The sequence below is a fragment of the Lepus europaeus genome, chromosome 17, assembly GCF_033115175.1.
Source record: "Lepus europaeus isolate LE1 chromosome 17, mLepTim1.pri, whole genome shotgun sequence".
NCBI lineage: Eukaryota > Metazoa > Chordata > Mammalia > Lagomorpha > Leporidae > Lepus > Lepus europaeus.
Window position 1 is genome coordinate 12,970,152 of NC_084843.1, and position 20,125 is coordinate 12,990,276.

At 56.2% G+C, this 20,125-nt stretch overlaps 1 protein-coding gene across 1 annotated transcript in view; it reads right to left on the reverse strand.

The window, feature by feature from the left end:
* The window catches only part of SLC18A2 (solute carrier family 18 member A2), a 30,636-nt gene extending 24,682 nt beyond the window's left edge, over positions 1 to 5,954 (reverse strand). Inside the window, exons 1-2 of the mRNA XM_062215043.1 lie at positions 5,834 to 5,954; positions 4,206 to 4,560 (exon numbers count right to left, since the gene is read on the reverse strand). Of these exons, the coding sequence (XP_062071027.1) occupies positions 4,206 to 4,560; positions 5,834 to 5,954 (476 nt within the window). The remainder of the gene's footprint in view (positions 1 to 4,205; positions 4,561 to 5,833) is intronic.
* Positions 5,955 to 20,125: the final 14,171 nt, after the last annotated feature.

Genomic DNA, 20,125 nt, shown 5'->3' on the forward strand with positions numbered 1-20,125 from the left:
CGGGGCAAGCCCTCTGCCCCTGGTTCCCACAATGCCATGAGGAACATTCTAGCTCCACTGGCAGCTTCTTCCCGCTGCAGAAGCAGAGACTCCATCAGCCCCCGCCCCCGCCATCCCGCCATCCTCTGGAGATCCCTCTCCAGAACCGCTGGTTTCCTCACCCTGCGGGAGCTGCAAAGCTCATGGCCAGTTCCCACCAAGCCCACTTCTGGCCGACTGGCTGCCACTGGGGGTAGAAAATAACCACAGTCGATTTCCCAGAGATTTTTTCATGCCCTGTGGCTTCCTCCTTGCCCTTGGGATGGGAGCTAAGATGTACGAGGGAAAATAGCCGCTCTGAAATATACTAGGTAACTATGGAAATAAATTAAGCCACTGCCACTGGCTTGACAAAGAGCAGACCACCGAGACCTCGCTGCAGTCAAGGAAGAAGCCCAGGGAGACGGCCCCCAGCAAGGGGCTCCTCTCCCGATGGGTTTGCCAGATCTTCCGGCCCTAAAGACGCACACACTACGTCTGCGTCATGCTAAGCAGGTGAAGCCAACAACATGACATCCGTACCCGGCTTGCGCAGCAGAGAAACACAAAGGAGTTTTCACACCATCCGTGTGCCTAGAACGTTGCTTTTTCACACACCTCACTCACGGGCTCAAATCATGACAGCTGTCGTTACTTCAACACCCGCTGCCACCTCTTACAGAGAACTGCGGTGGTAAGGACTAACGCGGACCCTATAACAGCCACGCCAACACGTTTAGCCTTCCCATGAACTGCTTTGTCTTTTCAGGGTTTGGCACCAGATCTTATCTGAATCTTAGAAAAGCAGCCTTCCTTCCTGCATCCGGGGCACAGAGCACCATCACGGCCATGAACACAGGCGTGGGGCGACTCATTTCAGAGAGGGTCCCACTTAAATCAGGACAAGGGGTTGCAGCAGCCTGACGTGGGGCGGGGGGAGCATGGCGAGAGCCACGCTGGACCAGCTCATGTCAAAAGCTGGCAAAAGACTTTGTTTTCTGGGGTCGTGAGGGTCCACGCGCTGGGAGTCCATCTGATTGCTTTTCTAAACCAGCAGCAGGGAAGTTAGCAATCTGGGGGCCAGCGTTGTGGTGTAGCGGGTTCGCCGCCTGCAGTGCCAGCATCCCATATGGGCGCTAGTTCAAGTCCCGGCTGCACCACTTCTGATCCAGCCCTCTGCTATGGCCTGGGAAGGCAGAAGATGGCCCAAGTCCTAGGGCCCCTGCACCCGCGTGGGAGACCAGGAAGAAGCTCCTGGCTTTGGATCAGCACAGCCAAGTGGGGAGTGAACCAGTAGATGGAAGATTTCTCTCACATTCTTTAACAGCTAAGGGCACAAACTGTAACAGGGAGCAGATAGAACGAGAAGTGGAGATGGGACTCCGCCTGTGTTGCGAACACCTGCACCTTGAAGGCACGTGGACTGGCCCTGCGGGCTCCAACACCCTGTGCTCTCACCAAGAACGCATAGGAGGCTTCAAAAGTTCATGGAACAGCGCATTAGGAAAAAACTGCATGGACTTCAAAAATGTCTGCCCCCAAACAAACTCACCCTTTAAATCCATATACTGTGAACTCTCCGATGTCTCTACAGAGGAACCACTGGTTTGACATCGCCAAGGTGAGTTACATATAGTTTTAGTGACTCCCTCATCGGAAACATATTAACCATATTTAAAAGGCTGTTAGAAACACCTGCTTACAATGCTGACAACACACGTCATTCCTTCTTGTTAGTAATTGAGGATGATTGGTGTAAATTACATCCAAAGACGGTGTGCAGCAGCTCCCGGGGATGTATTTGTCCCTTTCTGTCAGTTTCCATCTGAACTTGGGGGGGGGGGGCAGAGCAGGGAGAGCCAAGTCTTGAAGCCAAGCAGAGCAGCCAGTCCCCAGTTTCATGTCCCCAGGGCTTGAGAAATAGAAGAGCTACAAACCGCTAACATTTTAAGGCACAACAGAGTTCACTCGATCGTTTTGCCAAGGTCGATATTAGAACCTGCTTGCACATCCACATGACCAGGCAGCACATCAAGACCAAGGTCATTTTTAAATGTGCAGGGTCATTGGGGGAGTCAGTTAGGGACTGAATTTTTGCTCCAGATCAAAGTGGGCACTGTAGTAAGAAGAGACTTCATTTCGCAATGCAGGAAACAAAATTAGGTTTCTCTTGGAAGACAGTTTTTTGGGAACCTCCCAACAAGAGCCCTGGGTAGCTGCAGCCTCAAAGCATGTGCGGTATTTAATAGGGGAGAGCCCTCTGTGCTTTTAAACAAGCTTCTCCCCCGATGGCCTAGCAAGTCATTAAACACGAGAATGGGATTTTTAAAAGGTTTTTCATTTGCCATTTGCATTTGGAAGATTAGACTACTCGCATCATTTCAGCCAGGCTTCTAAGTATCCCACTGTACGGGCTACTCACGTGCCCGCCCAAGTGATTGGCAAGGCACTATTACGATAATGTCCTCAATTTTCACATCCAGTATTTGCTCTCTCAGAATACAAAACCCTGAGCCGTTTTCTGTAATTATACCAGATGCATTTTAGACGCACGCTTGGTGTTAAATAAGACAGAACACAATCCTGCAACCGCTCGCATCTGTTTGGTTTTCCTCCTGGGGAAGACATGAGCCCCTGAGTGTCACCTGGATAATGGCGCTTCTTGGGGGTCTCACAATGAGCCTGTGGCTGGGTTAATCTGCTGAGGATCTTATAATACGGCTCTGCACAGGCTGGAGGGCTGGACAGGGCTTGGGACTCTTAAAAACGATTCAATGATGCCACCTGGTTCACAAAAATCCAACGGCACTCCCGAGCACCTCACTACGATCCAGCAGCAGCAACCTCCGTGTGTCTGAGCAGCTCCCACCGTGGGCAGCTGACCCCTCGGAGCCCCTGCCAGGGCTCCTCAGCTCCCAGACCCCAAGCTCAGGATTGCACAGGGCTCCCCGAGTTGCCTTCATGCTCTGTTGCTGCATCTTGAAATGCCCGATATCTGAACCAGGTGCTCACATGTTCACCTTACACTGGGCCCCGCAAATTATGAAAGCATCCCTCCTCCTCTACCTTAGCTTAGCTCACTTGCTCTTCAGTTTGGCTTTGGAATCACTTCTTTGGAAAAAAAAAAATCTGTGATTGGAAAGAGACAGAGCTCTCCCACCCACTGGCTCACTCTCCTGCAGCAATCAGGGCTGGGTGAGGCTGAAGCCAGGAACTCAACCTGGGTCTCCCCTGTCGGTGGCAGAGACCCAGGTGCTCGATCCCTCACCCGCGCCTCCCAGGGTGCACATTAGCAGGCAGCTGGAGTCAGGATCAGACAGGACTCAAACACGGTAAGAGATGCGACGTTCCAAGCAGCGTCTTACCACAGTGCCAAATGCCAGCCTCTGGCTTAGCCATCCCCGAGGGCTCCCGACTGCCCTCTGGTAAGATCTCCAGTCCTCCCAGCCCTGCCCTCCCCAGTTCCTCTCCCACCTCCTCCTGTCCTCAGCCCCCTGTGCTCACGCTGATGCTGCTCAGAGCCCGGCTCCCAGCTTGGCCTTTGGGCACTTCCCCGACTACCGCTTCTGTAAGCCGGCACATGGCAGCGACCACCATTCGCTCAGCCCCACCAGGACTGCCTGCCCCTTGTCCTGCACTTCAAGTTCCCCCTTACCAGGTAAAACTGGGCTGTCTCAGCTGTAGGACACACGCTGACTGGACAGTCACCAGCGATAGAGAAGGGAGCCATCATTTCACATAACGAGGGTCCAAAAGACTCCACGACATCCAGGTTACCACAGGGCCACCCGGGCAGCCTGCGTGCCCCAGACCACAGCCCCCGTTCTCTGCCCTTGTGTACCAGTGGAAGGGGACCAGCACAACCCAGGCTCATCCTAGAACAAAGTGCACGCCCAGATGGGTCAGACAAGAGGAAGCTGTATGGCAGACACCCAGCAATGGCCACGGTGGCTGCCCAAGGTGCTGGTGAAACCCACGAGCAGACAGAAGCTAATCATTTTATTTGAGCAACAGAGGGGAGCAGGGACAGGCGGAACACACGAGAAATGGTGATCAGCTGAGGTCAGAGATGTGGGGGAAGGAGACCAGCCGGGCCCTCCAGGTTCTAGAAAGGACTGGGCAGCACTGCCGTGGGGCACAGCAGCAGGGACCAACAGGAAGCCTCTGGCGACAAGCACAGCACCCACCTGTTGGTCAGCAGCCCTATGAAAGGGTTGGTGATGAGCTGGACGCTGGCTTTGGAGGCGAACAGCAGGCCAACTTGCACATTCTCGTTCAGGAGGTCTTTGTCTTCACTGGGACAGTCGGCAGGGGCAGCGGACGTGTTGGTCACCGGGCGCTGGGTGGTGGCGGACGCCTGGTATGGCTGCCCCTGTGGAAGGCCTCCGGTGGCGTTCCCTGTGACCATGGTGGAGTTGTCGTAGTAGGAGAAGATGCTGTGGAAGCGGCCTGGGGAGGAGGCCGTGAGCACGGGCCTGGCCGTCTGGGTCTCCGTCACATTCTCGTGCTCAAGGCTGTACAAGTAGCTGGGGATGATGGGGACTGGAGACAAGAGCAGGGCAGGAAGTGGTGAGCACCCCGAAACCCTCCCTGGGCAAAACCAGCACAGCTGCTACGGGGCCAGACGCCAGCTCAGGCCCAGGGAGGTGGTGCGCTTTCCCCCCAGCCCCCAGGCCACCGGACCCAGCCTCACACACTGCCACCCTGCTCAGTTCCCAGGAGAAATCAAGCCCCCAGAGGCCCTGGGCAGCCATTCGCTACCAGGGCGGGTGGCTGGGCCGACCTGAATGACCTCGGAGATGTTTGTCATTTGTGTCCCTTCCCAGGGATATTTCAGCAAAGTGAAACAGCATGAAGTCAAGTCAAGGCTGACCTGGGGTCACCAAGGCTCCCAAGATACTTCCCAATGGTTTAATGCACCAAAGAGCTCAACTGCATTAGGCGCTGTGGAAAAAACCAAGTGCACCTGCAGGAAGTTAGGATCTTGAAACTGAACAGGTCCACTTCAGCTCTGCCACCTGAGCGGGAGCCCACACCGAAGGGTTCCTAAGACCCCCAAAGGAGAAGTGAACTCTTCAGTACAGGGGAAGCCTCAGGCAGTCACCGCGGGGACAGAGGAGCGCCGAGACCCCAAGGGTAACCCCGAACCCGAACCTGCCTCACAGCTCTCCATAATCCAGGATCTGAAAATCCGACTGTGGCCGTGAGTGCAACTGTGAGAGAACGCACAAGTGGAGAGGAACCTAAGTGATCTGAGTCATTAAACACCAGGCTAGCCTTAGGGGAAAACACACCACACCCTTGTTCTGTTGGATGGGCTAATTAAGAGACTTGGGGTTTCCACTTGCATTGAACTTCCCAGACCTCCACGTAAGAAAAAGGCTAAAGAGCATGAGGTCCGGACCGCTCCTGCAGCGCAGAGGCGAATCTGTCGCATCACCCTCCATGACGACGTCTCTCCACGTCACTCCTTCCCTGCTTTTCCTACCTCGGAACGGCGACACGTCCCACCTGTTCCGGTAGCCAAAGCACCCCCGCCCACCGTTCCGACCTCTGAGAAAGGCTCCTCTCCTGGAAATCTTTCTCATCGCGGCGCGGGTGGGCGAGGGGAAGCCGGGCGCTATCGGGAGGAAACACGCGCGCCGCGTCTTACCGGAGGTCGTCGTTGGTGACCAGGAAAGCGAAGCCACAAATGCAGCTGCTCGGAGCCCGGGCGCGGCCGTGCGCGGGGGCCGAGCTTTGCGCAACGCGTGGGTTCTCTGCGCGCCAGGGAGTGGGAGCCGGGAGGGGACCCCGGGCGCGGGCGCGGACGTACCCACGACGGTGAGCAGCATGTTGTCCAGCAGCAGCGCCAGGAACACGATGAACAAGATGAGCTTCCTGGAGCGCCGGCTCTCCCGCAGCCAGCGCAGCAGCGCCAGCTCGCTCAGGGCCATGGCTCCGCGGCGCGGCTGCGGGGCGCAGCGCGCGGTGAGGGCGGGCGCGGCGGGGACACCTTCCCGCGCCCGCTCCGACGTGGCCGGCCGCACTAGGGCCGTCGGGCAGCCGCGCGCACCTGCCCCGAGCGCGTGCCCACGAGCGCCCGCGAGCCGGTGAAACAGCGCCCGCTGCGCGCCGTCGGGGACCCAGCCACAGCCGCTGGCCGGCTCCCAGCCGCCCAGAGGCTCCCGCCTCCCGCACGGCGCGCTCGGAACGCGCCGCGGGGTCCCGCACACCGTGCGCTCTGCGCCCCCGGAGTCCCCAGAGCCCCGCGCGCGGAGCTTTGGGGGGAACCCTCCCCGTCTTCCCCCAGCCCTGCGCTCCTCCCCGGCGGGCAGAGAGTGGGGTCGCGGTACCTCGGGGTCGGGTGCAGCTGCGGGCAGGTGTCCTCCGTGCCTGCGCTGCTGTGGGCTCCGTCCGTGCCGGCGCCTCCGGGTCGCAGTCTCCGCCCCGCTCTCGGCCGCCGCTGCTCAGTTTAGCGGGTCCGGCTCTGACGTCACGGCCGACGCGGGGCGGGGGCGGGGGGCGCGGTTCTGCGCCCGCCCCACCGTTGCCGCGGGGAGGGGCTGCCTCTGCGGAGCGACGCGCCCTGGGGACCTGGGTCGGGAGTGGCCGAGGGGCGCCGAGGGACGGGATCAGGAGCCAGGGAGAGGGGCCACCGTGAGGTCCCAGAGTGAAGGGGCCAAGGTGAGGAGGCAGAGACCAGTGCTGTCTTGTGGCCCCCCCGTAGCGGCCGCAGCTGCTTGGAGCTACTTCTCTGAATCCTTGCTCCCCAATGTCGGTGGCGCTGAGGGTGGGTGAGTGCCTGGCACAGGGGTTCTGGGGCGTTGCGAGCCAGGGACAGACTCCTGGAGAAGCTCCCCTCTCACCCCTGATGGTCATCGCGCCCCTCTCCAGCCAGTGAGGCCTCTGGGGGGCTTTGAGCCATGGGCACCCTGGAGCAGGTGAGGGGACACCCTGGGAAAGGGGGACAGTAAACGGCCCCAGGCCCCTGTGTCTAGGTCTGAGAAAGTCCGGGCAGCAGGATGGGGCCTCCGGGACCACCAAGAGCAGCTGGCCTTGGGAGGGCTCCTGGAGATTTGGTAAAGAGGGAGGGGACAGTTGTGCCGCCCCGTCCTCCGCCCCTCTCCTCCGGCCTGTCTCCGTGCCTGCTGGAGAGCTGTGGAGCTTAAGGGAGCAGAGTGCCTGCTTGGAGCTGTTGTCTTCACTCCTGAGGGGGAGAGGCCACTTTTGATGTCCCAGTTCCTTTTATAAACAGGAGAGACAAACAGTGCCCGATAAGCCCGCCCCTATGCGCGCACAGGTGCGCACACACACACAGGTGCACACGCACCGGGGGAGTTTGGGAGTTCCTTGGGCGGCTGAAGGGCCGGGAGCGGCTTTCTTGGAAAGCCACGCGAGCATCAGCGTTGCCCTGTCGTGGTCTCCCGGCAGACGCCGCTGACCTGGTTTTATTCATGTCCGCCTGTGTCAGCAGGAACCTGCGCTGAGCAGCAGAGCCCCGTGTGTCCCCACTCTGTCCCCCTCCTTGCTGCCTTAAAGAGCCCCGCTGTGTTCCCTGCGCAGGATGTGAGAAAGACGGTTGGATAGGTAAGTAGGTCAGCGACACGGGTCCCCGGAATGTCCCAGGACGTGGGCAACTGAAATATTAAACGGAGAGGAGAGAAGGAAAACCGCTGGGGAGGAGCCGGCAGACGGCGGAAAGCGGTTTCAATGGCTGTGAAGGCGTCATGTCCGCGGCGTGCCTGGAGTGTGGGCTCTGGAGCTGCAGAGCCAACCGTGGGCTCTGCCCGGGGCCGGGGGTGGCAGGCGTCACAGGTAAGGGCCCCGGCCAGGATGCTTGTGCCCCAGTCTGCTGCTTCCTGACCTTGGGCAGTTGACGGAGCCCCTCTGTCTGAAATGGGGAGGCTAACGCGCCCTGCTGCGCTGGTTGTGAGAATGGAACAGATGCAGGGGGCGTCCTTAGTAGGGCTGAGTGAGTGCCCAGTACTTGTCGGCCTCTCATTCTTCTGGGCACTGAACACTCATTGAGAGCTTGCTCTGTGCCCAGGCTGTGGCTGGCACTGGCCAGACAGGAAGGGCCCCAGCACAGAACCTGTCCTCTGCCCTTGTGTGCAGTGGACCCGCTGTGGTGGACACTGCAGCCCCGCCAGTCAGAAGAAGGTGGCTCCCAGGAACACCCCCGTCCCTGTGCCCCTCTTCCTGGTCCCTGCTCCCACCCCCAGAGCACCACGGCCTGCATCAGGGGCTTCCAAACACTTTTTTAAAATATGCGTGCCCTACGAGGGAGACCCGGAAGAGGCTCCTGGCTTTGGATCGGCTCAGCTCCGGCATCTGGGGAGTGAACCAGTGGATGGGAAGATTTTTCTCTCTCTCTCTTTCTCTCTCTCTCTCTGCCTCTGCTTCTCTGTAACTCTGCCTTTCAGATACAATAAATAAATCTTTAAAAAAATAAAATATATGTGCCTAGGGCCAGAGTTGTGGTGCAATGGGTTAAAGCCCTGGCCTGCAGAGCCAGCATCCCATATGGGCACTGGTTTAAGTCCCAGCTGCTCCACTTCAATCCAGCTCCCTGCTATTGTGCCTGGGAAAGCATCAGAGGATGGTCCAATTGCTTGGGCCCCTGCCATCCACGTGGGAGACCTGAAAGAAGCTCCTGGCTTCAGCCTGGCCCAGGCCCGGTTGTTGGGAGCAATTTGGGGAGTGAACTAGTGGATGGAGGACCTCTCCTCTGTCTCTACTCTCTACAACTCTGCCTTTCAAATAAATAAAATAAAATTTTAAAAAATTTTAAAAATCAATAAAAAATAAAATATATGTGCCTTGCATGTGTTTAGGTTGGCATCTGAACTTTTTCATAAATCGCAAATTTAAATAGTTTGGAGTATATTGTATATATTGACCTTCATGAATACAAATGTTATATCTCTCTTAAATGTGCCCAGTGCAATATAAAGAGTCTAAAACATGAAAGACCACCGTATTAGACTTCAAAATACAAATTTCTCCTCCACAGTTGAAATCAGTGTACATTGTGTCCATTACACTTTTAAAGTATGTTTTCACTCCACTTTCAACAGCACTTTATCCTACAATAATGCCTTATTTAAATTCTTTAAAAAAATTTATTTATGAGGCCGGTGCTGTGGCATAGCACAGCCACCTGCAGCACCAGCCGCCACCTGCAGCGCCAGCATCCCATATGGGCACCAGTTCAAGTTCCGGCTGCTCCACTTCCAATCCAGCTCTCTGCTGTGGCCTGGGAAAGCAGTGGAAGGTGTCCCAAGTGCTTGGACCCCTGCACCCTCATGGGAGACCTGGAAGAAGCTCCTGGCTCCTGCTTCAGATTGGCACAGCTCTGGCCGTTATGGCCAAAAAGGGGGGAAGGGGTAAACGAGCAGATGGAAGACCTCTCTCTCTGCTTCTCCTCTCTCTGTGTAACTCTTTCAAATAAATAAACATTTTAAAAAAGATTTATTTATTCATTTATAAGTCAAGAATTACAGAGAGAAAGATCTTCCATCCACTAGTTCATTCCCCAAATGGCTCTAATGGCCAGGGCTGGGCCAGGCTGCAGTCAGGAACTTCATCCCAGTCTCTCACGTGGGTACGTCTTCCACTGCTTTCCCAGGCCATTAACAGGAAGCTGGATGGGAAGTAGAGCAGCCAGAAATCGAACTGGTGCCCATTTGGGATGCCGGCATCATAGGCTTTACCCACTGAGCCACAATGCCAGCCCCCATTTAAATTCTTTACTCCCAATATTATCTATTATGTAAACTGCAATATATGAATATGCATTAAGTTTTTACAGCTTTCTTAGCACCATCAGGCTCTCAGTTTTAAAATTCCCTTTAAGATGACATGATTTGAACATTTATTAGTGGTGCCTAAGTGATGTCTTTGTCTTACATTTAATATGGATTCTGATAAGTAATTACTAAACATCCAAAGGAAAGCTGTATCAGAAGCGCATAATGGCACAGCAAGTTAAGCTGGCACCTGGGACGCCTGCAAACCCGGATGAGAGTGCCTGATTCCAGCACCAGCTACTCCAGTTCTGATTGAGCTTCCTACTAACGCACATTCTGGGAGGCAGCAGATGACGGCCCAAGGGCTTGGGTCCATGCATGGCTCCTACCCAGATGGGAGGCTGTGATGGAGTTCCTGGCCCCTGGCTCCTGGCTCCTGGCTGCGGCTTGGCCCAACCTGTTGTAGACATTTGAGGAATGTACCAGGAGATGGATGATATCTCTCTCTTTCTCTCTCTCCCTTTTAAGTACATATATACATGCATGCACACATATTTGTAAAAGTGTTTTGCTTAATGAGATGGACAGGGAAAGGATTTTCGGAGACTTGACACCACTGGGGCGGGTTTTAATGCCTCCGAACACCAGCACAGGTGAGGTGGTCAAGTTGGATGAGAGGTAAAGCCTTCCTTTTGTCCAGTGGGAGACAGGAGATCGCTGAGAGGGGACAAAACAGGAAAGCCACATCGTCCTGTCTCCACTCAGCTCTGTCTCAGCCAGATCAGTTTTCAAATAAAAGACGGGGGCCAGCACTGAGGCACAGTGGGTTAAACCACTACCTGTGATGCCACATTTCATGTGGGCACCAGTTCATATCCCAGCTGCTCCATTCTGATCCAACTCCCTGCTAATGTGCCTGGGGAAGCAGCGGAAGACGGCCCAAGTGCTTGGATCCCTGTTGCCCATATGAGAAACCTGGATGGAGTTCCAGGCTCCTGGCTTCAGCCTGGCCCAGCCCCAGCCATTGCAGCCATTTGGGGAGAGAACCAGCAGATGGAGGATTCTCTCTCATTCTCTTTCCTTCACTCTCTGTAACTGACTTTCAAATAAATAAATAAACCTTTAAAGAAAGAAAGAACAAAGAAAGCCAGCCTTCACATACACCCAGGCCTCTGGCACCGCAGGCTGAAGAGCCCAGCTGGGGGCCCTGCCTGGCCTGGGCCTTCAGTCCCCACAGCCTCCTTTTCTACCACTCAGCCCCTGCCTCTTGTCCTGCCTCATTGGTTCTTCTCCCTGTTTCTCTGCCACAGGGCCTCTGCACGTTCTTCTCCCTCTTCCTGAGACGCTCTCACGCCTTTCCTCATTTCCTCCTTCTTATTCTCATTTCCAACCCTAACTCCCTTCCTGGGAGAGGCCAATCTTCCCTGGATCTTGCCTCAGTGTCAGACAGGCCCCTCTCTAATGAGCCCTCGTGCACCCACTGCTCCCCCGAGTACGTCTCTCCATGAGTGTGACTTGTTTTCTGTCTCCCCGGGTACCAGGACTGGGATGTTCCTTTTTGCTCATTCCTTACCGATGGTCCAGAACACAGACAGTGCTCAGGAAACCCTCACAAAGAGGGAATGGGGCATGGAGGGGTCCCTTCCCGTGCACAGCTGTGGGGACCTGAGAAAGGGCAGTTTCCTTCTCCACCATCGGCAGCCACAGCTCACCCAGGCCCTGAGGATGCTGCCCGGGGCATGCACCTGTGTTTGCTCTCCAAGGGAACCCAGTCTGGCGGCCCCGGCACCCAGTGGAGACGGCAGGGACTGAGAAGGTGCAGTGCTACCTCAGTGTTGGCTTTTCTGTTAGGTTTCCACATTGAGGAGGGGTGAGGTGTGGAGCCGCCAGGGCGCTGTGTGTCTGAGACACCCACAGGAAGCTGTGGCGAGCACCCGGCTGGGGCACGTGCACAAGGTGTTCGCCCTTGTGCATGCCACGTAACCCTCACATGGGCCTCAGTTTCTCCTTCGTCCCCAAGCCTCTCACCAGTCCTTCCTCCCAGTGGTTACCAGGATCAGAAGGGAGGGGGCTTGCCCGGTGCCCGGCACGTCATCGGGGTCTCGGTCATTGGGAAATCCAAGACACGGAGGAGGGAGGATGCTGACCCACGAGGAAGACCCTCAGGTGCTCCCCCCGTCACAGAACCTGGAACTGAGGAGGGCAAACTCACTCCATGGCCAGGGAGCTGTGGAGTGCAAATAACGGATCAGAACACAGGCGTCCAGAAGGGGCACGGTGGTCCCGAGGCAGCTGCACCTGCTGTCTTAGTTAACACAGGGGAGAGACGGGAGGCGGAGAGCAGGAAGCACCCTAAGAACAGGCAGGTGATAGCAGGGGAGCCCAAACAGCTGCCAGCCCCAGGAAGAGAGGTGCAGAGACCCCAGTAGTCAGACAAGGGGCAGCTGACTGCCCCTGGTGAGACAGTGCCACCCACGCCCATAGCTGGGGCAACAGCAGAAGCCTGCATTTGTGGGGGAAGCCACGAGGCAGCAGGACCTTTCCCTGGGCACAGTGGGGCCTGGTGCTGCCCCTCGGGGAGCCATCAGGAGGAGCTGGGCGGGATGAAGTAAGCGCCTGCCCTCTGGCCCAGGAAGTCTCCCTCTCCCGCAGGAAGCCGGACTGAACGCCAGCTCAGCAGAGGCCTCATGCAGAACCAGGCTGTGCTCCCGGAGCTGATCCTTGGGGAGCCAGGGTGAGACTGGGTGGCTTCAGGGAGGGGCTCTGCTCCCCATCTCCACAGCCCGTCAGGCTGGGGCAGGAAGGATGGCCAGCAGGAGGCGAGAGGACCCAGGGCTGACACGGGGACCTGAAACAAGCCCTCTCCACCAGGCTGTCTGCGGCCACCTTGGTGTCCACCACCAGCAGATAAATTAGTGAGGAGCTGCGGATGCCCACGGAGAAGGACCACGTGGCCACTAGTCCCCCATCGAGTTATGCCCACGGCTGCAGGCAGCCGACTCCAGGGAGCCTCAGGTCAAGATCAGGTATCAGGTGCAACAGAGCGGATGCGCTTGTCAGGGAGGGGCCCAGGCGGGGCCCTGGGACGAGGCAGGAGAATGGAAGCTCACCACTTGCAGGGCCCGCGCCAGAAGTACGAGCCCCAGCGGCAGGCGATGGACTTGGCTCTCCGTGCAGGAGGCCTTCCTCCCACCCTCACGCCAACCCACCGCACCCAAAGGAGGTGTCCATCAAAAAGGGGCTGTGGACCGTGGGTGCCCAGAAGAGGCACGGGCTTTCTGTCCAGAGCGGGCCCCAGGGGCAGGCAGGGCTGCGCTGTCTCAAGCCTCAGTAAAGAACTAAGGGCACAGGGAGAGGTGAGAATCTGGCTACTCGGAAAAGACTCTTGGCTGGATTTTATGTCGTGTTCTGCCTTTTCCCTCTTTCTTTATAAATCTTTAAAATTGACATTGTAACATGGCCGTAGATCTGGGAGCCACAGAGCTCTAACTTGAGGTTGGCAGGGCTGTGGGGTAGCCTGTGGCCACATGTCTAGATTTCGTGCCACCTGCTCTGTAATTACCTGTGAATGGGCTGTGAACAGAGAAGGGTGTAGGAGGTCACCCCGGGGCAAGCCCTGGAAAAACAGTGCCCAGAATGACTAAACAGCCAGCAGAAAAATTCAGTTGGCTTCTCAAAAGTATTCACATAGCTAAGGGTGGGAAAGGAGGGACAGGTGGATTAAAAAAAAAAAAAGGCAGAAAACAAACATTAAACGGTGGCTGACTCCAGCTGGAACCAGAATTCCACTGCACGTTCACGGACACAGCAATTGGGAACAAGAAATTGTCAGAATGGATTTTTTTTTAAAAAGTCTCAACTACATGCTGTGTGTAAAACACTCCTTAACCACAAAGGCACAGATAGGTTGAAAGCGGAGTGGGAAAACCATGACACAGACCCACGCTGTAAGCACCAGAGCTGAGCAGCAACATCAACTTCAGATCAATGATGCAGACAAAAAAATCCGTGCGAAATGTGTGTCTTATGGAAAAACCACACATGGATTTTGAAATGTTTTTGCACTAAGATAAATTTCTTTTATTTTCATTTTCCACGAACTTCCAAAGTATCCACAGAGATGTCAAAATTAAACCGGATGGGGCCGGCGCTGTGGTGCAGCGGGTTAACACCCTGGCCTGAAGCGCCGGCATCCCATATGGGCGCTGGTTCTAGTCCCAGCTACTCCTCTTCTGATCTAGCTCTCTGCTATGGCCTAGGAAAGCAGTAGAAGATGGCCCCAGTCCTTGGGACCCTGCACCCGCGTGGGAGACCCCGGAATAAGTTCCTGGCTTCAAATCGGTGCAGCTCCGGACGTTGTGGCCATCTGGGGAGTGAACCAGCAGATGGAAGACCTCTCCCTCTCTCTCTCTCTCTCTCTCTGCCTCTCCGCCTCTCCTCTCTCTGTGTAACTCTGACTTTCAAATAAATAAATAAATCTTTAAAAAAAATTAAACTGGACACAGAGATACAGAGAAGCAGCTCTGACAATGATAAAAAAGGGTCACTGGAAGACACAACGGTCTCCGTGGACCTGCCCCCAGGGATGGGGCTGCAAACACAGGGACCAAAGATGGATAGAATCAGAGGGAGAAGCAGACGGGTCCACAAAGCGCAGGAATCGGGCACCTGTTTGCCAACAAGCGCTACAACACGCGAGCAGAAACGCGAGCAGGACCGCAGCAGCTGGCACCCAGGCCAGGGCATCTTTCTTGCCATGGAACAGCAGCCAAGGTGGCGTTCACTTCAAGTGTGCGCAGAAGGTAGGTCTTGAGCAGGACGCGTCCCATCCAGGTGGTGTTTCCCCCTTGATGCCAGCTCTATCAGCTGCATAACATTCATGTCACTAATGAGACTGTAATTCAGGCATTTCATTCCCAAGCCTCGCTGAGGCTTCCCACGTAGCTGCTTCCAAAGAACATTTTCTCTCTAAAATCTAACCCAATCGATCGTTCCAGGAGGGCAAGGCAAAGCAAACGTCAATTTACTTGAAGGATGCCTTGCTGAGGGCCAATGAAATTAAGTCACAGATGCTCTAACTTAATAATTCAATCACTGGCTTCAGCCTTATCTGTAAATACGGCTCTCCAGGTTTGGCTGCTTTAATAGAATCACTAACCTGTCTGGGGACATTTGCTGTGACTGGAGGCTGCCGAGGAGCCAGCCAGCTGTGCGGGGCTGTGTTCCATTAGCCCCGTGCCTTGCCACTTCACGCCCGCCAGGAGCCTTGTGACTGTCGCCCCAGTGCCCGCCAGCCACCCAGACAACCGTGGTCCGAAGACCAAGCTGGTCGGGCCGTCCGCTTGTCTAAAGCCCTTCGGTGCCGCACAGCCGGGACGTGTCTGACGAGCCCTGAGCATCTTCACTTGCCACCTGGATCGGAAGCAGCTCTGGGCTCCTGCCTGGCCTCGGCCGTCTCTGTGATTGCATTGCTGTGTCTTCCTGGGGCTGCAGCCTGGGGCTCCTCACCTCTCCCGACAACACCGCCTCCCCCCCGGGATGCTCTTCCCTGCTCTCTGTCCCATGATCCGATTCTCTATTCCCATCCTGGCCTACCATCTGTGCATACACTCTGTGCTGCTTCCCACCCCAGGGCCTTTGCTCAGGCTGTGCCTGCTGCCTGCAATGCCCTTCCCTCCTTCTCCTCTTCTGGTTAATTCTCTCTAAGCCTCTACCACTGTGGTCAGACACAGGTGAGCTGAAAGTACAGATGAGAAAGCTGCTTCTTCTGGGGCCGATACCCAGCCCCTGTCGTATTGAGGGGTCCCTAAACCTTTCAGTCCGCACCTCTCCTTGTAATCACAGCTTTTCCAGTGTGACTGGTTAACATCTGGCTTCTGCATCCCCCCACTGCTGAACTGCATGAGGGCGGGGCCTCCAGCTGCCTGGTACAGAGGAAGAGAACAAGAGAGACCAAAACCGCACCTGTGCCGGTTCCCTGATCACAAACACGGTGCATTTGCTGTCTGCTATCCATGGACCACGTTCTCTTGCCTACAAAAGGCAGGCGCTACAAAACCACAGAGCCCGGCCTGCATTTCTGCCTCTACGAGCACAGGGGACCCTGGGGGCCATTCCCACCCACACCTCTGCAGCCCACACTGCTCCCCATGAGCTTCACCTGGGCGCATTCTCATTTCTTTGTTCCAACCAGGCCGTAAGCCCCTGGAAGGCCGAGAAAGTGGCTTGCCCCTCCTCCTGCCTTCCTGAGAGCAGCTCGTGTAGGGCTACTCGCAGAGCAGACGCACAGATCCACGGGGCTGGCGTGGGCCAAGCAGCGTGATGCCCTGAGGCCAGAGCTGGGTCTGTGGATGGGCCGGTACCTAAGCTGTGTGTGCAGCCGGTAGGCACTGGCCACACGTGGCCATGAACTGCCTGAAATGCAAGTAGGCAGAACTGAGATGAGCTATGGGCAGATGATCCAGACTGGATTTCCTATACACCGTGTGAAAAAAGGTACTTATTTCATTAGTAATGTTTACATTGCTTGCAAGCTGACATGGTCATAGCTTAGAGACATTTGGTTGGATAAAATATATTAAAACTAATCTCATCTGTTCTTGCTTTTCAAATGGGACTGCTGGACGGTGGGAAGCTGCCCCTGCAGCTTGCCCACACTGCATTTCCACTGGGAATGCTGGAAGGGGCTTCGGAGGCACTGAAGTCGTGTGGCTGCCTCTGACACACGAGTGGACCCGTGGGCGGGGACAGACCCTAGAGGGTGCCTCGTGCAAGGTCACACAGGGGTCTGGGGTCAGGGCAGTGAGAACTGGGACCTTGTGTCCTGAGGCTTCGTGCTCTGGGGGCGGCTGATGTGTGACCCTGTAGGTGCTGCCAGGCGAGTACAGACAGGTGAAGCCTGGGAGGGAGCCGAGCCTCGGGACACACCTCTGTGGTGGCTCCCACAGCCCATTCTCAGAGCCGTCCTCACCCACTTGCAATGCCGACTGCACACCCAGACATCTACCGGGCACATTTTAGTGGGTAATCGATAGTCTGATAGGGCGGGCTGCAAAGACCTAAACCTAATTTCGTTGTGCAGAAACTTGTGTGTAACCAAAAGGCACCTGAGAAATCACTGTCACCATCTCCGAGGCGGGAGAGCTAATCCAGTCATTATCGCAATCAGATTGCCATCGACTGCTGTCTTGTTGTAGGAGATGTTGTCTCCCGGCGAAACCATTGTTTGGGTGCTGTAGGGACACACAAACACAAACACGTGACACACACGTGCGTGACCCACGCATCACACGTGTGCATGGCACACACAAGCATGACACGCATGCGTGCTCACGCACAGCCCTCCCCTTTCTAGGAGACTCTGGGGAAGGTTCTGGTGCACACTTTTTGCCCGGTGGCCAGGGCTGCTGTTGGCAAGATGGCCTCTGGGGGCTCAGTGTTGAAGTTCAAGGGAGCACAACCCTAATTCCTCCAGACCACGAATCTCTCTAAGGGGCAGTGTGGGGTGAACAGACGTCTCCTAAATCCCCCCGCACTGGGCCAACACCCCAGATGTTGGGAGAGGCTGAAGGACAGAAACCTTTCAGAAATTGTAAGGGTATTTGTACGCTGGGGCAGGTACTTGGCCTGGCAGTTAGATGCTGCTGGGATGCCCGCATCCCATATCAGAGCGCCCGGGTTTGAGTCTTAGCTTGGTTCCCGATTCCAGCTTCCTGCTAACCTGCACCTGCGAGGCAACAGGTGAGGCTCAAGTGCTTGGGTCCCTGCCACCCTTGCGGCAAACCTGGACTGAGACCCCGGCTCTTGGCTTTGGTCTAGCTCAGCCCTGGCTGTGCGGGCATTTGGGGAGTAAACCAGCAGATGGGCGGTCTATCTGTCTCTCTGCTTTTCAAATAAGTTCAGGAAAGAAATAATTGTTTAAAAAATCCTTGAGTGTAAAGTCATTTGTATGACTTCAGAATTGGATGAGGCAAAAACCTGGAAACCCAATTCCTGCATACAGGGGCCTGTAAATCAGAGCAGTGGCCGCCTGTACCGCAGAACACCCAGTGACCGCCTAGGAGAAGTCAGCGGCCCGGTGTTTACCGTGGAGAAATGTCAAAGATGCATTATTCAGCCATGAACACGTAGCTCCCAGGGCAGCATGCCTGGGATGACTCAATGTAGGAAAACTTAAAAACAGGTACTCCAAAAGCCATGCGTGTGTCCATGCAAAATGCACACAGATCAGTTCAGGCTGGGTGATGGGCGGCGGCATGGGTGACAGGGACAGAAACTTCACCTGCAGCCAGGAAGACGGCCCTCGGCGAAGCATGACCACGCTGGCAGCCCGATCTTGGACTTCAGCCCCCAGAAGCGTGAGGCTAACTCTCCGCTGTTTCTAGGCCTTCCAGGCTGTGGTACTGGAGCGCCCGAGAGGCCTGCACCCATATCCCAGGACTGTGCGCACGGTGTGGCTGTTGTTACCAACTGCACCTCCCACCACGCAAGAACGTAAACCCTGTGTTTCCCTAGGAGGTTGCGCTTCCTGGGCTGTCTCAGCCTGAGTCATGGGGAGCTCTCAGAGCCCTCCCTGGCCCTGGCTGGCTCTCTGAGCCCCCGGAGGACAGGAACGCAAAGCCCAGGGCCTGCTGGATGGCCTCGCTCCCAGCAGGACCGCTGGCTCCTGGCCTTCTGGGCTGGGTGGGCATCGGTGGTGCCAGCTTCCAGGGTGCGCCCTGCCCGAGACACACAGCCCCAGTTGCCTGGGCACTTTGTTCTGAGCTGGCTTCTCCCTTGAGCTCCAATGCGCCTGTGCCCTCCGGGTGACCCTGCATGTGGGCCTTAATGCCTGAGCCCAAACCGGAAGCCTCTTGCTCACCCCCAGAGCATGGCACGGCCATGTGGACTTGGGCATGGGCTTTTGTCTGGTTATAACTGCCCTCTGATAGTGCCAGGCCCCAGGACACTGTTACCTCTGGCATGGCAAGCCCACCGACCTGCTCACCGCCGCGCCCCCAGTGCAGGTGCTCCCTGAAAGCTGGTGAGCGCACATCCGATGGCACAGGCAGGTCTTAAGTATGTGTCCAGACCACACAGACAATGAGGCACCCCGAGGAGGCAGCGAACCCTGGGCTGGGCTGCATGCTGAGTCAGGGCCTGGCTCACTCACTCTAGGAAAGAGTGGGCAAGGACCCAGAGGTGGGAGGAGGCGAGCCAGAATGGGCCTTGCTCTGGCCAGCATCCTTCTAGAAACTTCAGGAATTCGCTGACCCAGGCTCTGCGCCTGGGGACAGCTGGCCAGGACATAGCCAAGGTGGGAAACACCCCATACCTCTCACTGCCAACAGCTGTGGGGCTCCCAGCACCTGTTCACGTATCCTGCCACCTGATTTGGGGCAGGAGGGGTGAGAGTTACCTTCTGGTAGAGGGAGAAGCGCTGATGCCCAGGGGATGAGGGGAGGTGGCCCTGATACACGGAAGACAGGATTCCAGCCCGTGCTTCTACAACCCGCCCAACCTCGGTGTCTTGCTATCGCCCAGGGAGAAAGCAGCTGTGCAAGGCTGGAGATGGCCTCTGACCACAGAGGGACACTTGCTGCTCTGGGATCCGACAGCGCCACTCTTGGGCGTCTGCTGTGGGTGGTGAGCACACAGGTGTGAGGGGTGTGGTCGTAGGCTTGTTTATCACAGACTTGGAGCAAGGCAGTCGGTCCTTGTGCACACACACTGCACGCCTTTGAACCACTGCTGGCAAAGTGTGCGACCAACATGCAGCTCTGTTGCAGCAAGGCCAAGTGCACAATAAAACTGTCTAAAAGTTCCTGGGGTCAGGGGAGCCGGTGCTGTGGCACAGAAGGCTAAGCATCCACCTGAGGCACTGGCATCCCGTATGGGCGCAAGTTTGTATCTCAGCTGCCCCTCTTCCGATCCAGCTCTCCGCTATGGCCTGGGAAAGCAGCAGAAGATGCACCCACGTGGGAGACCGGAAGAAGCTCCTGGCTCCTGGCTTCGGATTGGTGCAGCTCCGGCCATTGTGGCATCTGGGGAGTGAACCAGCAGATGGAAGAGCTCTCTCTGTCTTTACCTCTCTCTGTAGCTCTTTCAAATAAATAAAATAAATCTTAAAAAAAATAATAAAGTGCAGGCAGATGTCAGTGTCCCCAGCAGCTTTCCCTGCCACATGTGTTCCTTTGTGCTGTGCACCAGCCCTGGATGACAGGCCCCTAGGCTGGCCACACGCAGAAGCTGACATCCAGAAAGTGCTCACGTGAGCCCTTGGCCACTGGTTTTCATCCTCACCCCACGCTATGCTTTTCAGTTATGGAGTTCTTTCCTCAAGAAAAATGTTATGGGAGTGGCGCTGTAGCATAGCAGGTTCATCCACTGCCTGCAGT